A 17395-nucleotide genomic window follows, 5' to 3' on the forward strand; every position below is an offset into this window, starting at 1 on the left:
ATAACTTACCTAGACAACAAGTGCTGGTTAGTACTTGATCAGCGGCATCATTCATTGGCTGTTTGCATAGATTTTCTTATCACGATACACGATATATAGCAGAGCAATCTAATAAGTAGAATACCGTATCACTCTACTCCTCCACAACCTTGATCTCTATCTCGACGCCTACCTGTGGCTGCTTCAACCTCTCGACAAACTTGTCACCCAGCATGGCCGACGTCAAGATACCTCCACGTTGATGAGCTGGTGTACCGCCTTCAAGCAACACAAGTGCCGCTTCGGTCAGTGACACGCCTGTAAAGACGTATGGGTCTCCTTGGTAAGCAAACCTGACCTCGACACGGCGTGACGTGCCTTTTTCGTCAGGTATGGCCACGACACGGTACGTAAAGTGGTTTCCTCTTCGCTGCTCTTCAGACGGACCTGTCCCTGGTGGAAAGAGAGTTTTGGTGGCTAGGTTGCGTAGCGGGGGGATCTTGGTGATGGCAGTGGTAAGAAGGATAAACCCTGTGCGGAACAGCCAGGCCGTAAACGGACCAGACTGTCCCACGCGCGATGAGAAGAAAAAGTTCTTGCCGTATCCGTCTGGACTGAGAGAGTATGACTCTTGGCCCGCGAAGAGACCCCAACTGCGACCGATGATGCCCGTCTCTATCCCTGTCTGTGAGCCCTCAACTAGAGCGCCCATTCCTTTAACAAACTGAACACCAAATGCGTTTGGCCCAGGAAGCACGCCATGTTTTGCAATTTCGGTGCTGTTCCTTGGCACGGGCGATAGTACAAAAGGTGCCGAAGCAGCAGCGATCCTTGCGGAGCCGTAACTCATCTCAAGGTCACACATGGAGTTAATGCTGCCGCCACTAAAAGAGCCCTTGAGATCGTCGAGTGAGACGAGAACCTCGCGCGTTGGGAGGGACATTTTTTCGCGGATGTGACGAACGGCGAGGTAGGTTGGGAGGTCAGCTGGTACAGCACCCCAGCCGGCTGTCATGACTATCTAGAAGTAGTGTCAGTCGTGAAGAAGGATGGTTGGGAGGTGGGTTACTCTTGAGCCTGATTTACGAGCCGTTTCGTCATATTTGTCGATTATTCCCTGCATCCACGGCATCTCTCCGCTGCTGTTTCTTTTGTAAGTCGGGGTCTTCAGGGGTGAGTAAGGATACTTGCCAGTCAACGTAATCAGTCCCATTCTCAGCGCAGGCCTTGATGATAGCCGTTCCACAGGTCGCAGAGTAAGGTCCGATAGTATTAATAATAACACGAGCCTTCCGGGCAAGCTCAGCGATGGCAGTGTCAGAGTCGAGGTCGAGAGCGTAGACGGTACCTAGAGCAATCAGCATGGATGGAGGGTTTGGTGAGGCGAGGTTTGACGGACACGTTGCTCCTTTCTCCTTGAGTTCTTTCTGAAGGTCCTCGAGCTTTGTCTGGTTTCGACCTGCAATAGCCCACGAAACGGTATCCGGGATGGCTTTAGTCATGTAAGCCGCACAGAGACGGCCTGTGTACCCAGTCGCACCAAGGAGGACGATGTCAATCTTGTCAGCCATAATTCTAGTATGTAAAAGAAGCCTGTTGAGGGCCTGTATGAGTAAAAAGGAATGAAGTCGTCGAAAGACTTCTTTTGTAAGTCAACGGCTCTCTGTCACATCGGCCGAGTGGCGGACGAATCGAGGTACGGCCCCACTCTTCGGCGTGATGCAGATCCGGGCCCGGGGGTCGTTGTTGGACGGAGCGGGGCCGGCGGAGCAATTGAAGGCCGGTTAAGCACGACTTTCTATGTAGCATGACGGGATGAATTGATGGGTACGGTGTTTTCTGGATCACCGTCTTACGTGAGATGAGGCAATTGGGTCATTTACCAATTTTGTATATTATATCCAAGTCTTCCTATCTTAATCTCGACTCTTATTCTTCTCCATCTCTTTTTTATTGTTGACCTCTCCTCTCAACATCTACCGTCTCCTCATTCATAACCCCCTCAGTCCGGTCTCTCCTCGCAGGAATCTTTCCGATAATCTCCATACCCCTAAAGGTAAACACCACCAGACCCAACGCCATGATCAGAATGGCAAAGTTGGTCCAGCCTCCTGCACGAAGACCCTTGAGCGACGGCGCGTCCCAGGCCTCGACGGGCCCAACGTTCTTGACGTCGACACCCCGATCGCTAGCCATGACAGAGGATTGAATCGCCGTGGCAATAGCGAGCGCAATGGCTCGACCGATCATACCCGACGAGTTGATGAGGGCGCCGCCGATGGCTTGATCCTCTTGAGGCAGTGAGTGAGAGGTGTAGAGCGTGAGACACGGCCAAGCTGTGTCAGCACCAATAACGGAAAGAATCATGGCCCACATGCCCCAAGCAAAGTAAGATGTTGTCGGAGGAATAGGCACGGCATAGAGAACGGCAGCGATGGAGACACAAACATGCCCGATGGCGAGAATGAAAAAGGTCGGGATGCGGCTAAGTAGGTGAGCAGTTATAAAAGCAACGATGAAGCCGCTGACACCAGTGGGGATGAAACGTAGCATGGTCTGCAAGGGGGACAGGCCTTGGTAATCTTGGAAGTAGTAGGTGGCGTAGATGAGAAAGTTGTTGAAACCACCAAAGAAGAGGCCCATGATGCACATGACGGACGTGAAGCGCCAGTTGTTGAAGATGGACACTTTGACTAGGGGCGGACGATCGGTCTTGTTCTCGAGATAACGCTGCCAGAAGAAAAAGGCAACGATAATAAGCACCGACACGACGATGAGGACGGGGATCCACGGGGCCGTCCACCCAACCACGTTGCCCTCGGTCAAGGCGAACATGAGGGCCAGGAGACCGCAGGTAATAAGGGTAGCGCCAATCCAGTCAACAGCTGCCGTCTTGGCCCGGAGGTTATCGTGAACGGGCCGGAGTCCGGGAGGAGGAGGCGGGATGAACAGAACGCCAGCAACGGAGATGAGACCGGCCATGATGGCGAGGGCGCCAAAGACCCATTTCCAGCTCGCCCACTCGGCGATGAGGCCCGAGACGAGGTTACCGCAGACGCTGCCGAGAGGAGCTCCAGCGGCTGCAGAGTGTCAATCAATGCCCGTGTTCAAGTAAAGAATGAGACTCACCATATGCGCTAAAGGCATAGTTCTTTGCTTTTCCAGGGGGAAACGTAGTACCTAGGATACCAATAGCAGTCGGAACATTCGCAGCAGCACCCTAACTCGTCAGTTTATCCATCTCAAGTCCATCACAAGTAACTCACCAAGCCATGCAGTCCTCGAAACAGGTCAAACGCAATCTCAGTCGGGATAAAGGCGTTGACGACGCAGCAGATAGTAACCCAGAAGGATCCGAGGATAAAGATGAGACGCTTGCCGTAAATGTCTGCGATGCGGCCCCAGAGGAGGAGGAAGCATCCAAAGGTGAGGACGTAAGAGGACACGATCCATTGTTGGCGTGTGTCGGGGACGTCGAGGGCTTTGCCAATCTGGGGGAGGATGATGACGACGCTCTGACTGGCGAGGGTCTAAAATATTGTCAATGAGAACTTGAGGCTATTGTTTCAAGTACACTCACGTTGAGAAAAGATGCTCCCGTCACGGTCGTGACAAGAGCGATGCAGCGCGCCTTGGACAGAGTAAGTTCGTTCTTGGAGTCGATCGAGTCGTTGTCGTTTTCATCGTCGTTGCCAATTGTGCTAGCATCAACAATGTCGTTGAGATTATCATTGTCGCGGGAGAGACTCGTCCGAGTCTGTGGCGTCTTTTCATTGTTTTGCTCTCCCGAGACACCAGCATCCGTCGCAGAGCTGACCCCGATCTCGGCCTTCTCACCGTCGTGACCCGTCATGATGTTGAGCGTCAATCACTCTTCAACAACTCGTTAATTATCCAAGAACAGTCTCAACGAGTCAATTGAAGAACAAGAAAAACCAACTTCTCATTACAAGCGTCTCATATCTCTCAACACGAACCGGTGAGAGAACGTGGGTGGCAGGGCGTCAGGTTAATATATGTCACAAAACAACCACCACCACAAGTTTTTTTGCCAAGAATGCCCCCAATCGCATGCATTTTTCCCTTCTTTGCCTGTGGGGGCATAACAAGGTCGGAGGTCATTAGGCGAAAGGATGGCGAAATCTTGCAGGCCTTTGATTTGATTTGGTTAATTATTCCCGGGGGAGGGCCAATTCCTCCACCACCAAGATGAAAGACACTTGAGGCACAGCTTCTTCCTCTTCCCATTGACTGGTGGTGGTGTATCCTCGTAACTCCGAGAAGGCATCCAAGTCATCACAAGATAGCACAGCAGCTGCATTGGCAACTCTATCCGGCCGGGGAACTGAGACTACTCCAACTTGGCGGTATGGAGATGATGACCCCCCCCCGCTTCATAGACCCCTGGGGAAACACAACAGCCGGGTTTTGCTTCCGAAGCCAGCCATCTTTCTTGGGTCAAAAACAGACAAAGAGGTAGGGCTGATGGTCCTGTGACGTTTCTCTATTCTGTATTATCCCCCCGCTAGGAGTCAGCTAGATCTGTTCGAGTCAGTCTCGGCAACCCATGTCGGCAGACAAGAGTCAATTGTCGCGATAAAACATGATCAACTCCCACTCTTGACGTCTCTTGACTCATCGTGGCTTTCAACTCGACTGCAGTAGCTCCCTACACCATCAGCGGTTCGGGTTACACACCAACGCCCAAGACGACCTTGATTTCAAAGCATTGATCCTGTCTCCTCGGTTTTATATCACAACTCCGACTTGGACAACATCATCATCACGCGTCAATCACGAGAACTGACTTCCTTCTTCTCCATCAAGTTTTCTGGTTTTCATTGACTTCATTGGATTCGAGCCCATAATCAGAGCATCTCTCAATCTCAATCCCTTTGCTTCGCTTGGTTTCGCTTCCCTTCACGTTGCTTCGGGTTCGTGTCTCTGGCGAATGTCCTATCCTGCCATTCCACTCATATCGTCACATCTCATTCATTCCAGCCCATTCATATCCATCCATCCATCCCTTGCACGCCCAAGTCCACGCCCTTTTCCCTTCTCGCCTCCACTCCGGTTCAAAAGAATACAGACCGCAAAGGAACTATAACCCCCCGTCTCCCAATTAACAAATCCAGCCCTTGCCTTGCCTTGCTTGTTGTTGCAACCCTCCCCCCGAAAACAACCAAATATCAAAAGAAGCAAGCAAGCAGACCGTTGCGAGGGGAGGACACTAAAAGACACGCGCAATCCCAGTTCGTTCTTGTTGTTGTTGTTTGATTCCGGTCCGGCAGAGCACCGCGAGAAAAAACAAATAAAGACCATGGCGGAAACGAACGCCCTGCCTTTCCCTTCCATTTGCCATATGCCACCTTGATCTTTTGAGGTGATTCTCGAAAAAAAGAAAACAATCGTACACGTAGACACATCGAGGAGTGTTGAGAGAATATTCGCCTTGCCCTGCCTTGCCTTGCTTTACCATGCCATGCCATGCCTTGCCCTACCCCGTGAGCCCCATGCATCATGTTGATTATGCGTCATCGTCGTCGTCCTCTACGCCCGCTTCCTCCAATGCGTTCCTCAATAACTGGGCGTACTCCATATTCCTCTAGTGGTAGTTACCACCCCAGCCGCGCTGCTGTTGCTGCTGCTGCTGTTGCTGGCCACCGCCGTAGTAGCCGCTGCCGAAGCCCTGACCGTAAGATCCGTAGGGGCTGTTGCCATGCTGTTGGCTGGCACCCGCGTTACCCCCCATACCGTACGCGTTGCTGCCGTGCAGACCATGGCCCTGGAGGTGGCTGGGGTATCCAGCACCGTAGCCGCCCATCTGAGAGTTCTGGGGCGGGGGGAGACCGGCCTGAGCGGCCGGGGCATTGGTGGCCGATCCGGGGCGAGCTCCGCCGAGCGAGGGGGATGGGCCTGCAGCCGTCTTGGTCTCGCCAAACGGCTTCAGCTCATCAGTCGAACCAGCGTTGCCAGGCTGTGTCTGGCTGTTGAACGACTGTCCCTGAGACTGGAACGAAGAGGCGCTGCGTCCAAAGCTGTCGTGAACACTACCAAATGCGCTTCCTCCGAGACCGGGCTGGCTGCCAGCCTGGCTGGTAGCAACACGGCCATAGTCACCAAGGCCAGAGCCCAGGCCACTATCGCGGTGCAGAGAAGATTGGCCAAATCCAGCAGGGGACGACGTATGGTCATAAGGCGCGTTAGGCGACATGCCGTACGGCTGTCCATACATGCCACTCTTTCCGTAGGGGCCAAATCCGCCCTGGCCGTATCCAGAATAGTACTGGTGGTAATAAGGGCTGTTGTAATAGGGATGGTTGTAGCCGGGATACTGCTGGCCGTGTGATTGCGGCTGCGATCCCTGGGCAGGCTGCTGTTGGGCAGGCTGCTGAGGCTGCTGCTGTTGCTGAGCCTGAGTCGTGGGGTTAGGGGTGCTGTTGCCGCTGTTCTGGGCATCGGCCGCACTTCCGCCAAATCGGGGCTGGTTGTGCAGCGCGCCGCTCTGAGGATACTGGCTGAGGTTATCAGCCTGAGATGCTCCGTAACCGGCAAAAGGTCGCTGCTGGGAGGCAGTGGCATCCTGCTGTCCCTGTCCTTGCTGGCCAAATTGCTGGTTGTAGTACGCGTAGGTAGCGTTGCGATCGGGTTGGTTGGCAGTGTAGTATGAGCCGTAGTCGCTGGGCGCAGAGCTGAAGGCGCCACCAGGCTGCTGGGGCTGAGAGGTCTGCGTGGGGAAGTTGTCGAACGGAGGCTGAGAAGAGGGGGTGCTCTGCTGGTTGAAAGGATCCAGAGGCTTCTGGGGAGCTGCGGCGGCCTCCTGAGCACCGGCCTGGCCGAAGCGACCGAACTGCTGAGCGTTAGAGGCGGGAGCCTGGCCAGGTACCTGGACCTGAGCCGGAGCCTGGGTCTGCGAAGCGGGTGCTGTAGAGGTATTAGCATCGAGGCTAAGGCTCGAACAAGAGTCAGAGAGCATACCAGTCGGGGCCGCAATGGGGGTCACAGTAGAAGCAGGCTTCTGAGCAAAAGATTCGGGGACAGCAGCCTGAGTAGCAGGAGGAAGGGAGGTTCGAGGGTGAGCAACAGGGGAATCAGCAGGGGGCTGAGCCCGAGTCTCGGGCTCCTCTCGGTCACCATCAATGTCTTCGTCGGCATCGGCCAAGTTGAAAGCTCCAAATTGGACAGCGGCGCGGTCAACCTCACGGTTGCCGGGCATTCGCACAGCTTCCTCCTGGTCAAGCACACGTCGTTGGTGGTGATGATGATGGCTAGGAGTACGGGCGGTGCGTTCAGCGGTAGCCTTGGCGGCAGAGGCGGCGAAACCGCTGGCATCAGGTCGTGGGGGGATGTGCTGCTGTTGAGCAGCCGAGATAGGTGTAGCAGTAACACTGGCGGGGTTCTGTCGAGGGTCCCAAGAGTCAGCGGCGGTGCTTGCTGCGGTACCAGTTGGAGCTGGCTTAGAGTCGTCAACAACCTGTTCAAGATTTGTTTCGGTGAGCTCGTCCTTGGAGGGGAGTAGAGCCACCTCGGGCTCTACGACATGAGGAATTTCGGAGGGAGGAACGGTATCGGCAACGGGGGTGGTTTCGTCAGGTTCGGCAACAGCAGGGGCAGGTGCGGGCTCGGGCTCGGGGGCGACCTCAGGCTCAGGCTCGGGTTCGACAGGTTCGGGAACAGATTCAGGTTCAACGGGCTCGGGGGCGGGCTTAGGCGCAGGAGCTTCCTTTGGCTTAGGCGGGGCCTTGGGAACGGTCGACTGTCGCAACATGCTCGCCCATGTCTTGACCGGAGGAGCAGTAGGCTTCGGGGCCTCGACATTCGCAGGGGGTGTGGGCTTCTCGGACAGAACTTCCTTCTCCTCTGAGACCTCACCCTTGGGTTCGTTACTGCCCCAAGCAGATGACTCCTCTGTGGGGATGGACAATTGCTGATTCTCCTTGGTTCGGGCGCCGTTGGTAGGAGCAGCTTGGGCAGATCGGCCGCGAGTGCTGCGACCCCCTCGATCCGTAGCTCGACCTCGGCCGCGTCCCTCAGATACAGCACGACCGCCGCGGGCGGCTCGAGGACCGGTAGACGTCGCGTCGTTCGAAGGCGCAGGAGCTTGCTCCTTGGCCTTGGCTCGGGAAGCCTTCTTGGGCTTTGAGACCTCGCCCCATTGCGAAATGGTACCTATGACGATCGCAGATTAGCAGCAGGATCAGCATGAGTGGTGGGTTCAAGGGCGAGGGCGTGGGGCGCGCAGCGACTTCTAGCAGTTTGTGGATGTGTAGCGTGGCCGCGTGCGGTGAGAGAGGACAAGGCAGGGCAGGAAAAAAGGCCACACATACCCTCAGCGATGCGAGTGACGGCTTCGTTCTCGTCGCCGTTGGTCTCCTGGAGAGCGAATAGGACATCGGCCTCGGACCAGTCAGGGAACATCTCGCGGATTACCGATGTCTTGTCGCCGTATTGCTTTCGAAGCTCGCCAAAGTCGCCTTCGTCTTCAAATGCAGCCTGCGAGTCGTCGGCTTTGTAGTCGGCCTTGTCGCCATTGGGTCTACGGCCGCCTCGACCAGCGAAACCTCCTCTACCACCACGGCCGGAGCCTCTGCCGCGCGAGGCGGACGTCCGTGAAGTCACTTCGGACATTAGATGGGTTTGTTGTGGTTGGTTATGAGCTGAGTGTGCGTAGGTATGCAGTGTGTGGTGGGAGGAGGAGAGCTAGGCTCAAAGTGTGGAGAGAGGAAAACAATGGAAGGGAAAAAGGCCTGTCAGCTGTCCTCTGCGGGAGCAACAGGCAGGTGGGAGGAAGGGGTCGACCGTGAATCCGTGGTCGACAAGTGAAGGCGTCGATGAAGGAGAGGCCGGGAGATGGAGAAAAAGTGTGGAAGGTTCTGGGCAAAGGGAGAGGAAGAGGAAGAGGAGAAAGAGGCACGAGGTTTTCCCCAGAGGCAGAAGAAAGGTTCAGGTTACGAAGGTTTTGCCTCTAGCGGCTGGCCCGTGGTGACGCCCCAGTCCCAGTCCCAGTCCCAGTCTGAGACCTGGGCTGCCTGTACCGTACTGTGCTGCAAAGGTTAGTGCCCCTCCCAGTCATTCAGGCCCTGGCGCCCCTTGGTAACACGTCGACTCAGGCGACAACCGCGCCCACTTGCGCTGTCGCTCAGCCCTCTTACAGTGGGTGGCTCAATCGAATGCCTCGGTGGTGGCACTCGACTCAACTGATCGCGTCCAGAGTTGGCCAGCTTGGCATTCTGCCCAATTGAAGCCGTCGGCTTCGACGCTTGCCCTGACCGGAAGCAGATCGCCCTGGACGTGTTTGCCAGGTGGCGCAACCATGGGTACCTGACGGGAACCTCTCATCCTCAAGAGCGAGAGTCTATGCTTGCCCGTTGCGTCGCGTTGCCGCTGCCGTCCGTCTTGTGCCACTTCCATCGCTACGACCGCCGGCCCTGGAGATCGGACGGGAGGTACCTGCGCAACGCAACCTGGAACCAAGACCAACAACCTTGACCTTCCTTGCTCGTTTAGCCCCAGGTAGGGTCGAATCAAGGATCAGCCAGCTCTCTCCGTCTCCGGCCCCAGCCAGAGCCCACACGAGACCTGGCAGCCACCTACTACACAAAGGGATCGAGTTCAAAGCTGGAGTAGACAGCGTCGCATTCGCAGGGAAAAGATATGCCAAGTTGATGCAGCGAGGTCTCGCCTTCCTCCTCTGGGACTCTGCCGACTCCTTGCTTCAATTGAGGCCTTGCTGCCCTGTTATTGCGCCCATGAGATTGCGACCATTGGATCTGCCCGCGTCTCGTCATTTTAGGGTGCCGCGTATCTCAGCGACTTCGGTAGCTGTCGCTCCAGTCCTATCACGCACGCCGGCTGTTTGCGCTTCAAGGCTGTGTGCGGTGCGGCTGTCTCTGGCTCAGGTATCGGTACCCAACAGGCCGCATCCGCCAGGCAACGCCAGAGACAGGCCAGGTGGCCAGGAATGTCTCAGTACTTGGGTGACGGTCCAAATTTCAAGCCAGGGGGGCTGCGTCAGGGCCCACCTGAGCTCCTTGCTTGAGCGGGCGGTTCACACTTTCACGTCCATCCCCATTCTCCAATTCGCCCCTCCTCCAAAGGAAAGCCACTTGAGGCTGACAAGCCCCTGGCATCACATGACACGTTTTCCGCCCCGCTTTGTGGCGTCTCGTTCGACGATGGCATCATGTTTGAACGTCGAGGCCGCATGACCGCAATGCGTCTATCGCAAACACCAACCCCGTTCCCGAGTACGCGATAATTACGTGGATTGCGTCGAGTCAGCTCCTCCCAGGGCAGGGCCTGCCACCAACATTGCTGCCAATTTATCTCAATTGACCTTTGTCCATCATGTTTTCCACCAAATCGGTCAACTCGCTCAAGAACCTCTTCGCCTCCTACCACGAACCCCTCCCCCTGTCCAAACAGCAGTCTCAGAAGGTACTCGACGGTCTCAAGACATCCTTTCGAAAACAACTCGATCACGAATATGGAGAATCTTCCGAAAGCCCACCGCCTGCCACGAAACCTGTCGATCCTCCCAAGCCTATCCGATTATCCGCTGCCAACCGGCATTTGAAGGATATCCTCGCGAATCCCCTCTTCAGCTATAACAAGGATGTCACGTCAACATTCCCCACGAAAATATCAGCTTCAGCACTGGTCGCTCCGCAACGCGATCCCATGGAAGTTTTCGATCATGCCGTTGCTAGAGGATTAATGACACCAAAGGCGGCTATTGGTTGTATGGTTGCCAAATCAAAGCAGCTTCAAGCACAGGAACCTGGCCTAGGAGGTCTTGCCTCGGCAGGAACAGCAGCGCGTATTGTGCGATGGCTTAAGTCATGCGGCGCGGAACAAGATCTCCGATTCATGGACAACCAGACTTTTATCCGAACATTGGCCCCATTCTTGGTTGCTGAGGGCATGGAGGAAGTAGCCTGGGAGTGGTTGTCGCGAACAATCTACGATCCTTCTAGCAAGCTATCTAAGGAGAAGCGCCTGAAGAGAGCATCTCATCTTCTGGGCGAGCTTGTCCGGACAAAATGCCAACCCCAGTACGGCAACCTCGATTCGGGCATTTCCACCATGCTGCAAGCGCAGGAAATGTTCAGAGCCAGTCCTCTGCTCTCGGACCTGCTGGTCTCCTCGTGGAGATCTGTCTCGTGGTTCTCCACAGTCGAGGCCTACAGCCGTCCCGCGCCATCCGAAGAGCTCTTTGACGCCCACATCGCCACGGCTGATCGTCTACCGCAGCCATTCCTCATGGAGCGAGCTCATCTTCACCTCTATCACCCAACACATCCCGACCACGTACCGGCGCTCCAGTTCTTCAAGGACAAGGAGAGACTACGGAGGCTAGTACATGCTGTCGGGCCCAAGAAGTCGAGACCTGAGAAGTTAAGTGTCGTCTCCTGGCTTGCGTTCCTTGGACATGACACCGTCAATCACTTGACTCAGTCGGGAAGGACCCAGGAGGCTCAGGGGGTGACAGAGTTGTTGCAGGCGGAGGTTGCAAACCTGTTCAACGACAAGTTGGAGCCAGCTTGAGGATGATACAGGATATCTGCCTCTATATAATAAGGCTGAATAACAACCATACCTCTTAAGCATACACCCACATCTCTTGAGCAACAGTCGCCGCTGTGCTTCGGCGGGCGTTGGGTAGGAAGCTCCTAGCTGAGGCAAGCAGTCAAGGAGATGAAAGGCAATTGATTCATCAGTGCCTAGTTACGCGCGGATAGGGATGTGCGCCAGACCGAGTTCTAAAGAGAACTCTTGTACCATAGAAGGATTTTGGGAACAGCGATTACCAGTTCATAGAGCTGACATTTTACGATACCATGAGTCGGAGTCTATCACGAAGAGCACCATCAAATTGGATAGGTGGGAAATACAAACATTTTCAAAATCGAATCAAAATCAATCATTGCCTTGCTTTTTATTTCATGGTATCTATCATCGCGATATTGCAGACATTTCACTTTAGTCAGAATCGCTCTGCACGTCGGGCGAGAAGCCCTGAAACTCCTCCTCCTCAGACTCGTCCGGTGCAGGACCCTCGTCAGCGTCGGCATTCTCATCGTCACTGTCCTCCTGCTCCTCAATCTCAAAGGCGCCCGAGATGTCCCATCGGTCACCCTTGGCGCTCTTGCTGACGTACTTGATGAACTTGAGGGCGCCGCTGTCGCGCAGGACGATGGTCATCTTGTTCCAAGCAGCAGCCTGAAAAAAGAGGATGTTGTCGTCGTCGTTGCCTGTCTGGTACACGGCAGCATCCTCATCGGCGTCGTTGTCGCCAGACATGAAGATCTCCTGGCCACCAACCTCGTCGGCCTCCTTGGGTGCAGGCTCATCCTTCTCAACGGCCTTACCCTTACCCTTACCATTAGTCTTGGCCTCTTTACCCTTCTTCTCGGCTTCTTCATTTTCCTCCTCCTCTTCCTCATCGTCGCCCCAACCAGGGGTAGGGGTGAAGCCCAGGTTAATCTCGACGCGCGCCTTGCCCTCGTGGCCGGTAGCCAGGGTATAGTCCAGTCCTCGGCGGAAGCGACGAGCTAGGAGATCCGCGCTCTCAATGGTGGTGTTGGTCGCCATCTGGAGCCATTGGCGGAATTGACGACTGGGGAGGAATATGTCGAGAAGCTCCGTGATGGGCGACTCTTCCTGGGAAGTGCGCAGCTGGTCAGGGCCGCTGGGTTGCTGATAGAGGTAGCGGTACTTGTGAGGAGGCTTCGCGACACGCCACGACGACGTCTTTTCTATCGTGGGAGTGTCCTCTGGTGTGGGCTTCTTCTCCTCAGCTTCAACATAGGCCCTGAGGCGCTTGGCAAACTTTTTGCAGAGAATGTCGGTCAGGGTGATCTCAAACACCTCGTTAAAGTGCGATGAGATCTGGTCCAGGGTGTCAGGCACCAGGTACGTCGGCGAGAGGTACTTGAGCAGAAACTCGAGATCAGCCTCATCGAAGCCCTCCTGGCCCATCTGCGAGCTATCAACCTTGATAACCAAGGGCTGAGGCATGTCGTATTGAGCTGGGTTGCCCTGCAGCTGCATGAGGCCGCTGTTCTTTGCGTTCCTCTCCTCCTCGCCCTCGATGTAGCCCTCCTCGCCGAGCTGGGGGATGTGGAACCAGCCGCTGATGGCCATGCGAACACGGCCGCCATCCTTCTCGAGCTGCTTCTTGGTCTCGGCGTGGTAGACCTCCTCGACGTCGTGGAAACTCTCACCAGGCTGAACAGCGAAGAAACTCAGCTGGTTCCATGCCGGGGGAATGACTTTTGTGACATCGGGCAGAGGGGTCTTGGCGACCTCACCGTGCTTGTCCGTGAGCTCCTGGATGGGGAAGAGGCGGAGAGCACCTCCCCACTCGGGCTTCCAAGTGTTATCGGGGTCGACGAGGTAGAGGATGTAGCTCACGCGGCGACTGCCGATGACATCGTCGTGGCAGAGCAGGTAGCAACCGGGTGTGTAGATGTTGATGGCCATATCGGTCTTGCGGCCGCTCAGGGGACCGCAGGCGGTGATGTGGGAGACGTAGTCGCGGAAGGACTCGGAGTAGATGGCGTCGCGGAGCTTGAGCAGCGAGGGGAGCTTGGACAGGGACTCGTCGTCGAGGCCGTCGAGGTTGGCCAGGTCGCCCGACTGGTGGATCTTGTAGATGTCGGTCTCCTTGGGGGTGAACTCGACGTTGGCCTTGATCTCGGCGCGCACCGACCGGAGGAGCTCGTCGTTGACGAGGCCGTTGATGACGGCATGCTTGTAGGGCGCAGACTCGGCGTACTGCTCCGTGTACGAGTTGAGCACGTCCTTGTCAAAGAGTCCAGCACGGAAGCGCTCCTTGGCCACCTCTGCGCTGAGAGCTACACCGTCAAAGTCAGTTCTGCGTTGGGGGGGGAGCAATTGGGAATGCGCACAAGGCTTGGGCTTCTTGCTGATGGCGGCCGAGGCATCGGCGCGGGAGCCTGCCTTTCTCTTCATCTTGTCCCTGGGCAATTGACTCTTTGCAACCAGAAATTGTGCAGAGGAAAGAGTTTTGGAGGACAAGAATTTCCGAGTGTTGGGAGTGTGCGAAGTCGCAAAAAGATGGGCTGACGTCGCCAATCTATAAAAATTCTGGCTCCGAAAATCGACCCATCATCCCATGGGCGGTTCGCGCGCGGCCCTTGTACCCTGCGTCTGTCAGTCGCATTGGAAAAATACACGGGCTGGGAGGGGCAGCCACAAGATTTTTCTGTCAATTCACGATTTAATTTTGTTAAAAATGTCTCTGAAGGTCGATTTCCTACATATTACAGGTCAATTGCCGTTTGCAGTGTCTCTGTTTGCTGCACAGAGTTGTACTCTCTTGGAGCCGCCACGGGCGCTGACACGGAGCTCCCATGATGATGATTCGAGAGCTCCACCGCCTTTATCTGATCGCCTGAACCACCATAATGCACAGTGGATTATGCATGGATTATGCACCTAGACGCCTGCACAACATTGGTAGACTCATGGCTGAGATGAAAAGGATCCAACTCCAAGACAAACGTAGAGCCGCCGAGGCTGGCGCTTAGTTTACCAATAAGCTCGAATAGGCAACATCATACCGAAAGAGTCGATCAAAGCAGGGAGATGGGATGAAAGGAAACACTAGGAAACAAAGTCAGAGACTCAACAGTAGGCAGACTGGAATCTATTCTCCAAGAATTCCTAGAATAATCAACTTTTTCGCGTATAATCATCTCTCATCACATACATCATCGCTCAACTCCCGTCTATAAATCGCTACCCACACGCCATAAACACCCCCAACTTACTTTGCCTTGCGGTCATCCACCGACTTGCGCAGCAGCGAGATGACCTCGGAGGGGTCCTTGGCTCCGAACACGGCGCTGCCGGCCACGATGACGTTGGCACCGGCATCCGCGGCCTGGTCGATCGTGCCGGGGCCCAGACCGCCGTCGACTTCGATGTTGAGCTCGGGGTACTTTTCTCGGAGAGCCTGGACCTTGGGAAGCTCGGAAGCCATGAACTTTTGTCCGCCGAAACCGGGGTAAACCGTCATGATCAGAACCATCTGTCACTCCATGTCAATATCTCTCCCGTAACAGCCATCCAGGCGAGAGCTTACATCAGGTCGTTCCTGTTCCTTAGCGTTCTCCAGAATCTCCCACAGCACGTCGACAGAGGTATCAGGCTTGATAGCGATACCAGCAAGCAGACCGTTGTCGTGGATATATCGGATCAGGGCCTTGGGGTTGGTCTTGTCGTCGGTCTTCTGCTCGGGGCTCTCGGCATCGCTGGAAAAGGCGGCTTCGTAGTGGAAGCAGTAGAGGTTGCATCCGGCCTTCTTGAACTCCTTGACCCATTTCTTGGGCTAATGTCCCCATAATTAGCCCCTGTCCATACTCCATCCAACACCGAGAGAGTGCTGTTTACCTCTGCAATCATCATGTGGCAGTCAAAGGTGCCTCTGCCAAGAGCCTCGGTGGGCTGGTCGACGTGGCCTCGGATCGAGGCGACGACGGGAGGTCCAAAGGTGATGTTGGGGACAAAGTGACCGTCCCTATCTCGACAGTCAGCACTCGATCGCATGACAAGATACTCGTCCGCCATGGAGGCGCACTTACATGATGTCGACGTGCAGCCAGTCGGCGCCCTGCTCCATGGTGCGAGCGCAGTCATGGCCGAACTGAGCAAAGTCAGCCGACAGGATGGAGGGCGCGATGATGGTCTTGGGAGCCATTGTTGAGGGCGTCTACGGTCAGCTGGCGAGAGGGAGACGGAGGTATGATGGTGGAGAGAGAATAAGAGGTGACTTCATGGTCAGAGACTGTTTGGGTTGGTGGGGTTGCCCACCACTTCTTACCCTCTTTCTAGTGACGTTGTTGGCGGGGTCGTCTCTTCAGGTCCCAGGAACCCATTGGCGTTGCTCTCTTTGGCCCAGGGACCTTTGGTGGGGCCTTTAACCAGTCTTGCCAGCATGAGGCCTGCTTCTCTCCAGGTTGACTCGGCGAAATGGATAAATTGGGAGAGTTATCGATAGGGCCGAACAGGGGTGAGTTGCGGATAAGAAATGGTGTCATGGTTGTGGTGTAAGTGCTGGTTGAACGTGCAAGGTGTGGACATGCCTCGCCATAGATCAGGAGATGAAAGAGTTATAAGCAACCCACCAGACCGACATATTGGGGCTCTGTAGTATATTCTTCATATCACCTACGATATACCCTCATCTCTTTATGATCCTCTGCCGTGTTGCTAATTTGATCATGTTCACGATATCCCAGTGCAAAGCATAACAAAACGTAACCCAAGTCCATGTGTCTTCAACGTAAATCCATTCGTAATTAAAGGTGGCCTTGCGGCAACCGTATAGTCTCTCCGGTATACATGACTGGCTCTGTAAACTCGATGTTGCAAAGAAGAAGCTCACTCTCCCGTCGCCGTCGATAGTATTACCCCTTCTTTTCGTTAAACATGTTCCCTCTCTTCAAACAACTTCCACTACCAATCCCAAGCAATATCCATTCGATCTGTATATGCTTATCCCTTACAGAGCGAGAGCCATCATGACGGCACCCAGAAGTCCAGCCGCTGTTCCACGCGAAGCACCGTTGCCGCTATCAGCGGAGCTGGTCTCAGCAGCACCGCTACCGCTGGTCTCTGTCGAGGTGCCGGTCTCGGTTGTAGCCGCAGCAGTACCACTGGCAGTACCACTGGCGGTGTCGCTGGCGGCAGTGTTGCTACCACTGGCGCTCGCGGCGCTCGCGCTCGTATTCGCACTCTCCTTGGCCGAGTCCTTGCAAACCACCTCATCAGGAACATCAACGCCCGAGGTGGAACAAATCTTCTTCGCGTAGTCGACCGCAGCCTGCTTTCCCTTGTCGTCGCACTCGCCCTCGAGACAGCACGCGATACCGTCGAGGAAGCTCTCGTTGCTGCAGATGCACTTGAAGTCGAACTGACCACATCCGGCGATGCCCTTGCCCGTGGTATACTTGTCGACACAGGGTTGCTATAGCCAAAAATTAGTAAACAAAGGGATACACAGCTTGCAATGGCGATTTTCCACGCGACGAGCGGTGAGATTGCGGTCGTGGCTAGGGGGCACGTACAGCGCATGTAGGGAGCTTATCCTGCTGAGCAGACGCGAGACCCGCGAAGAGGGCGGCGATGAAGAGTGTAGACTTCATGATGAACAGATTGCGAACCGTGCAGATGACGATGTCTTTGTTAGAGAGCAGAATTGAGCAGCGACAGCAACGAGAGAGCTTGGGCTTTTTGTATGCTTCAAAACAAGGTTGTTGAGAGCATCAGCCTTCGGTCCTTCGGGGTCATCGGAAGGTCCCAGCAGCTAGCTGCAGGGCGACGGTTAATTATAAGGCCAACCCCGGAAATCATGGATCATGGGCCTAAAACGCGCCATTCCCCAATC

The 17395-nt window shown here is 55.2% G+C and overlaps 7 protein-coding genes across 7 annotated transcripts; 1 reads left to right on the forward strand and 6 right to left on the reverse strand.

The window, feature by feature from the left end:
- Window positions 1–133: 133 nt before the first annotated feature.
- NECHADRAFT_74810 (uncharacterized protein) lies at window positions 134–1550 on the reverse strand (the record flags this gene model as incomplete). Its single annotated transcript, XM_003054218.1, has 2 exons — window positions 134–1000; window positions 1167–1550. The coding sequence occupies 2 exons, from the start codon at window positions 1548–1550 to the stop codon at window positions 134–136; spliced, it is 1251 nt and encodes a 416-aa protein (XP_003054264.1).
- Window positions 1551–1929: 379 nt separating this feature from the next.
- On the reverse strand, window positions 1930–3832 carry NECHADRAFT_31132 (uncharacterized protein; the record flags this gene model as incomplete). The annotated part of the gene is made up of 4 exons (XM_003054219.1): window positions 1930–3059; window positions 3109–3199; window positions 3246–3509; window positions 3560–3832. The coding sequence occupies 4 exons, from the start codon at window positions 3830–3832 to the stop codon at window positions 1930–1932; spliced, it is 1758 nt and encodes a 585-aa protein (XP_003054265.1).
- Window positions 3833–5584: 1752 nt separating this feature from the next.
- On the reverse strand, window positions 5585–8607 carry NECHADRAFT_123079 (uncharacterized protein; the record flags this gene model as incomplete). Its single annotated transcript, XM_003054220.1, has 3 exons — window positions 5585–7510; window positions 7583–8148; window positions 8307–8607. 3 exons carry the CDS (start codon window positions 8605–8607, stop codon window positions 5585–5587), a joined length of 2793 nt encoding a protein of 930 aa, XP_003054266.1.
- Window positions 8608–10326: 1719 nt separating this feature from the next.
- NECHADRAFT_74813 (uncharacterized protein) lies at window positions 10327–11526 on the forward strand (the record flags this gene model as incomplete). Its single annotated transcript, XM_003053505.1, has 1 exon — window positions 10327–11526. The coding sequence occupies one exon, from the start codon at window positions 10327–10329 to the stop codon at window positions 11524–11526; it is 1200 nt and encodes a 399-aa protein (XP_003053551.1).
- Window positions 11527–11961: 435 nt separating this feature from the next.
- Window positions 11962–13956, reverse strand: NECHADRAFT_32012 (uncharacterized protein; the record flags this gene model as incomplete). Its single annotated transcript, XM_003054221.1, has 2 exons — window positions 11962–13838; window positions 13893–13956. The coding sequence occupies 2 exons, from the start codon at window positions 13954–13956 to the stop codon at window positions 11962–11964; spliced, it is 1941 nt and encodes a 646-aa protein (XP_003054267.1).
- Window positions 13957–14267: 311 nt separating this feature from the next.
- NECHADRAFT_74815 (uncharacterized protein) lies at window positions 14268–15706 on the reverse strand (the record flags this gene model as incomplete). The annotated part of the gene is made up of 7 exons (XM_003054222.1): window positions 14268–14398; window positions 14568–14610; window positions 14717–14735; window positions 14778–15037; window positions 15092–15337; window positions 15400–15526; window positions 15591–15706. The coding sequence occupies 7 exons, from the start codon at window positions 15704–15706 to the stop codon at window positions 14268–14270; spliced, it is 942 nt and encodes a 313-aa protein (XP_003054268.1).
- A 547-nt stretch (window positions 15707–16253) lies between these two features.
- NECHADRAFT_98798 (uncharacterized protein) lies at window positions 16254–17153 on the reverse strand (the record flags this gene model as incomplete). The annotated part of the gene is made up of 2 exons (XM_003054223.1): window positions 16254–16975; window positions 17076–17153. The coding sequence occupies 2 exons, from the start codon at window positions 17151–17153 to the stop codon at window positions 16511–16513; spliced, it is 543 nt and encodes a 180-aa protein (XP_003054269.1). The 3' UTR covers window positions 16254–16510.
- Window positions 17154–17395: the final 242 nt, after the last annotated feature.

Source organism: Fusarium vanettenii, assembly GCF_000151355.1.
Source record: "Fusarium vanettenii 77-13-4 chromosome 1 genomic scaffold NECHAsca_1_chr1_3_0, whole genome shotgun sequence".
NCBI lineage: Eukaryota > Fungi > Ascomycota > Sordariomycetes > Hypocreales > Nectriaceae > Fusarium > Fusarium vanettenii.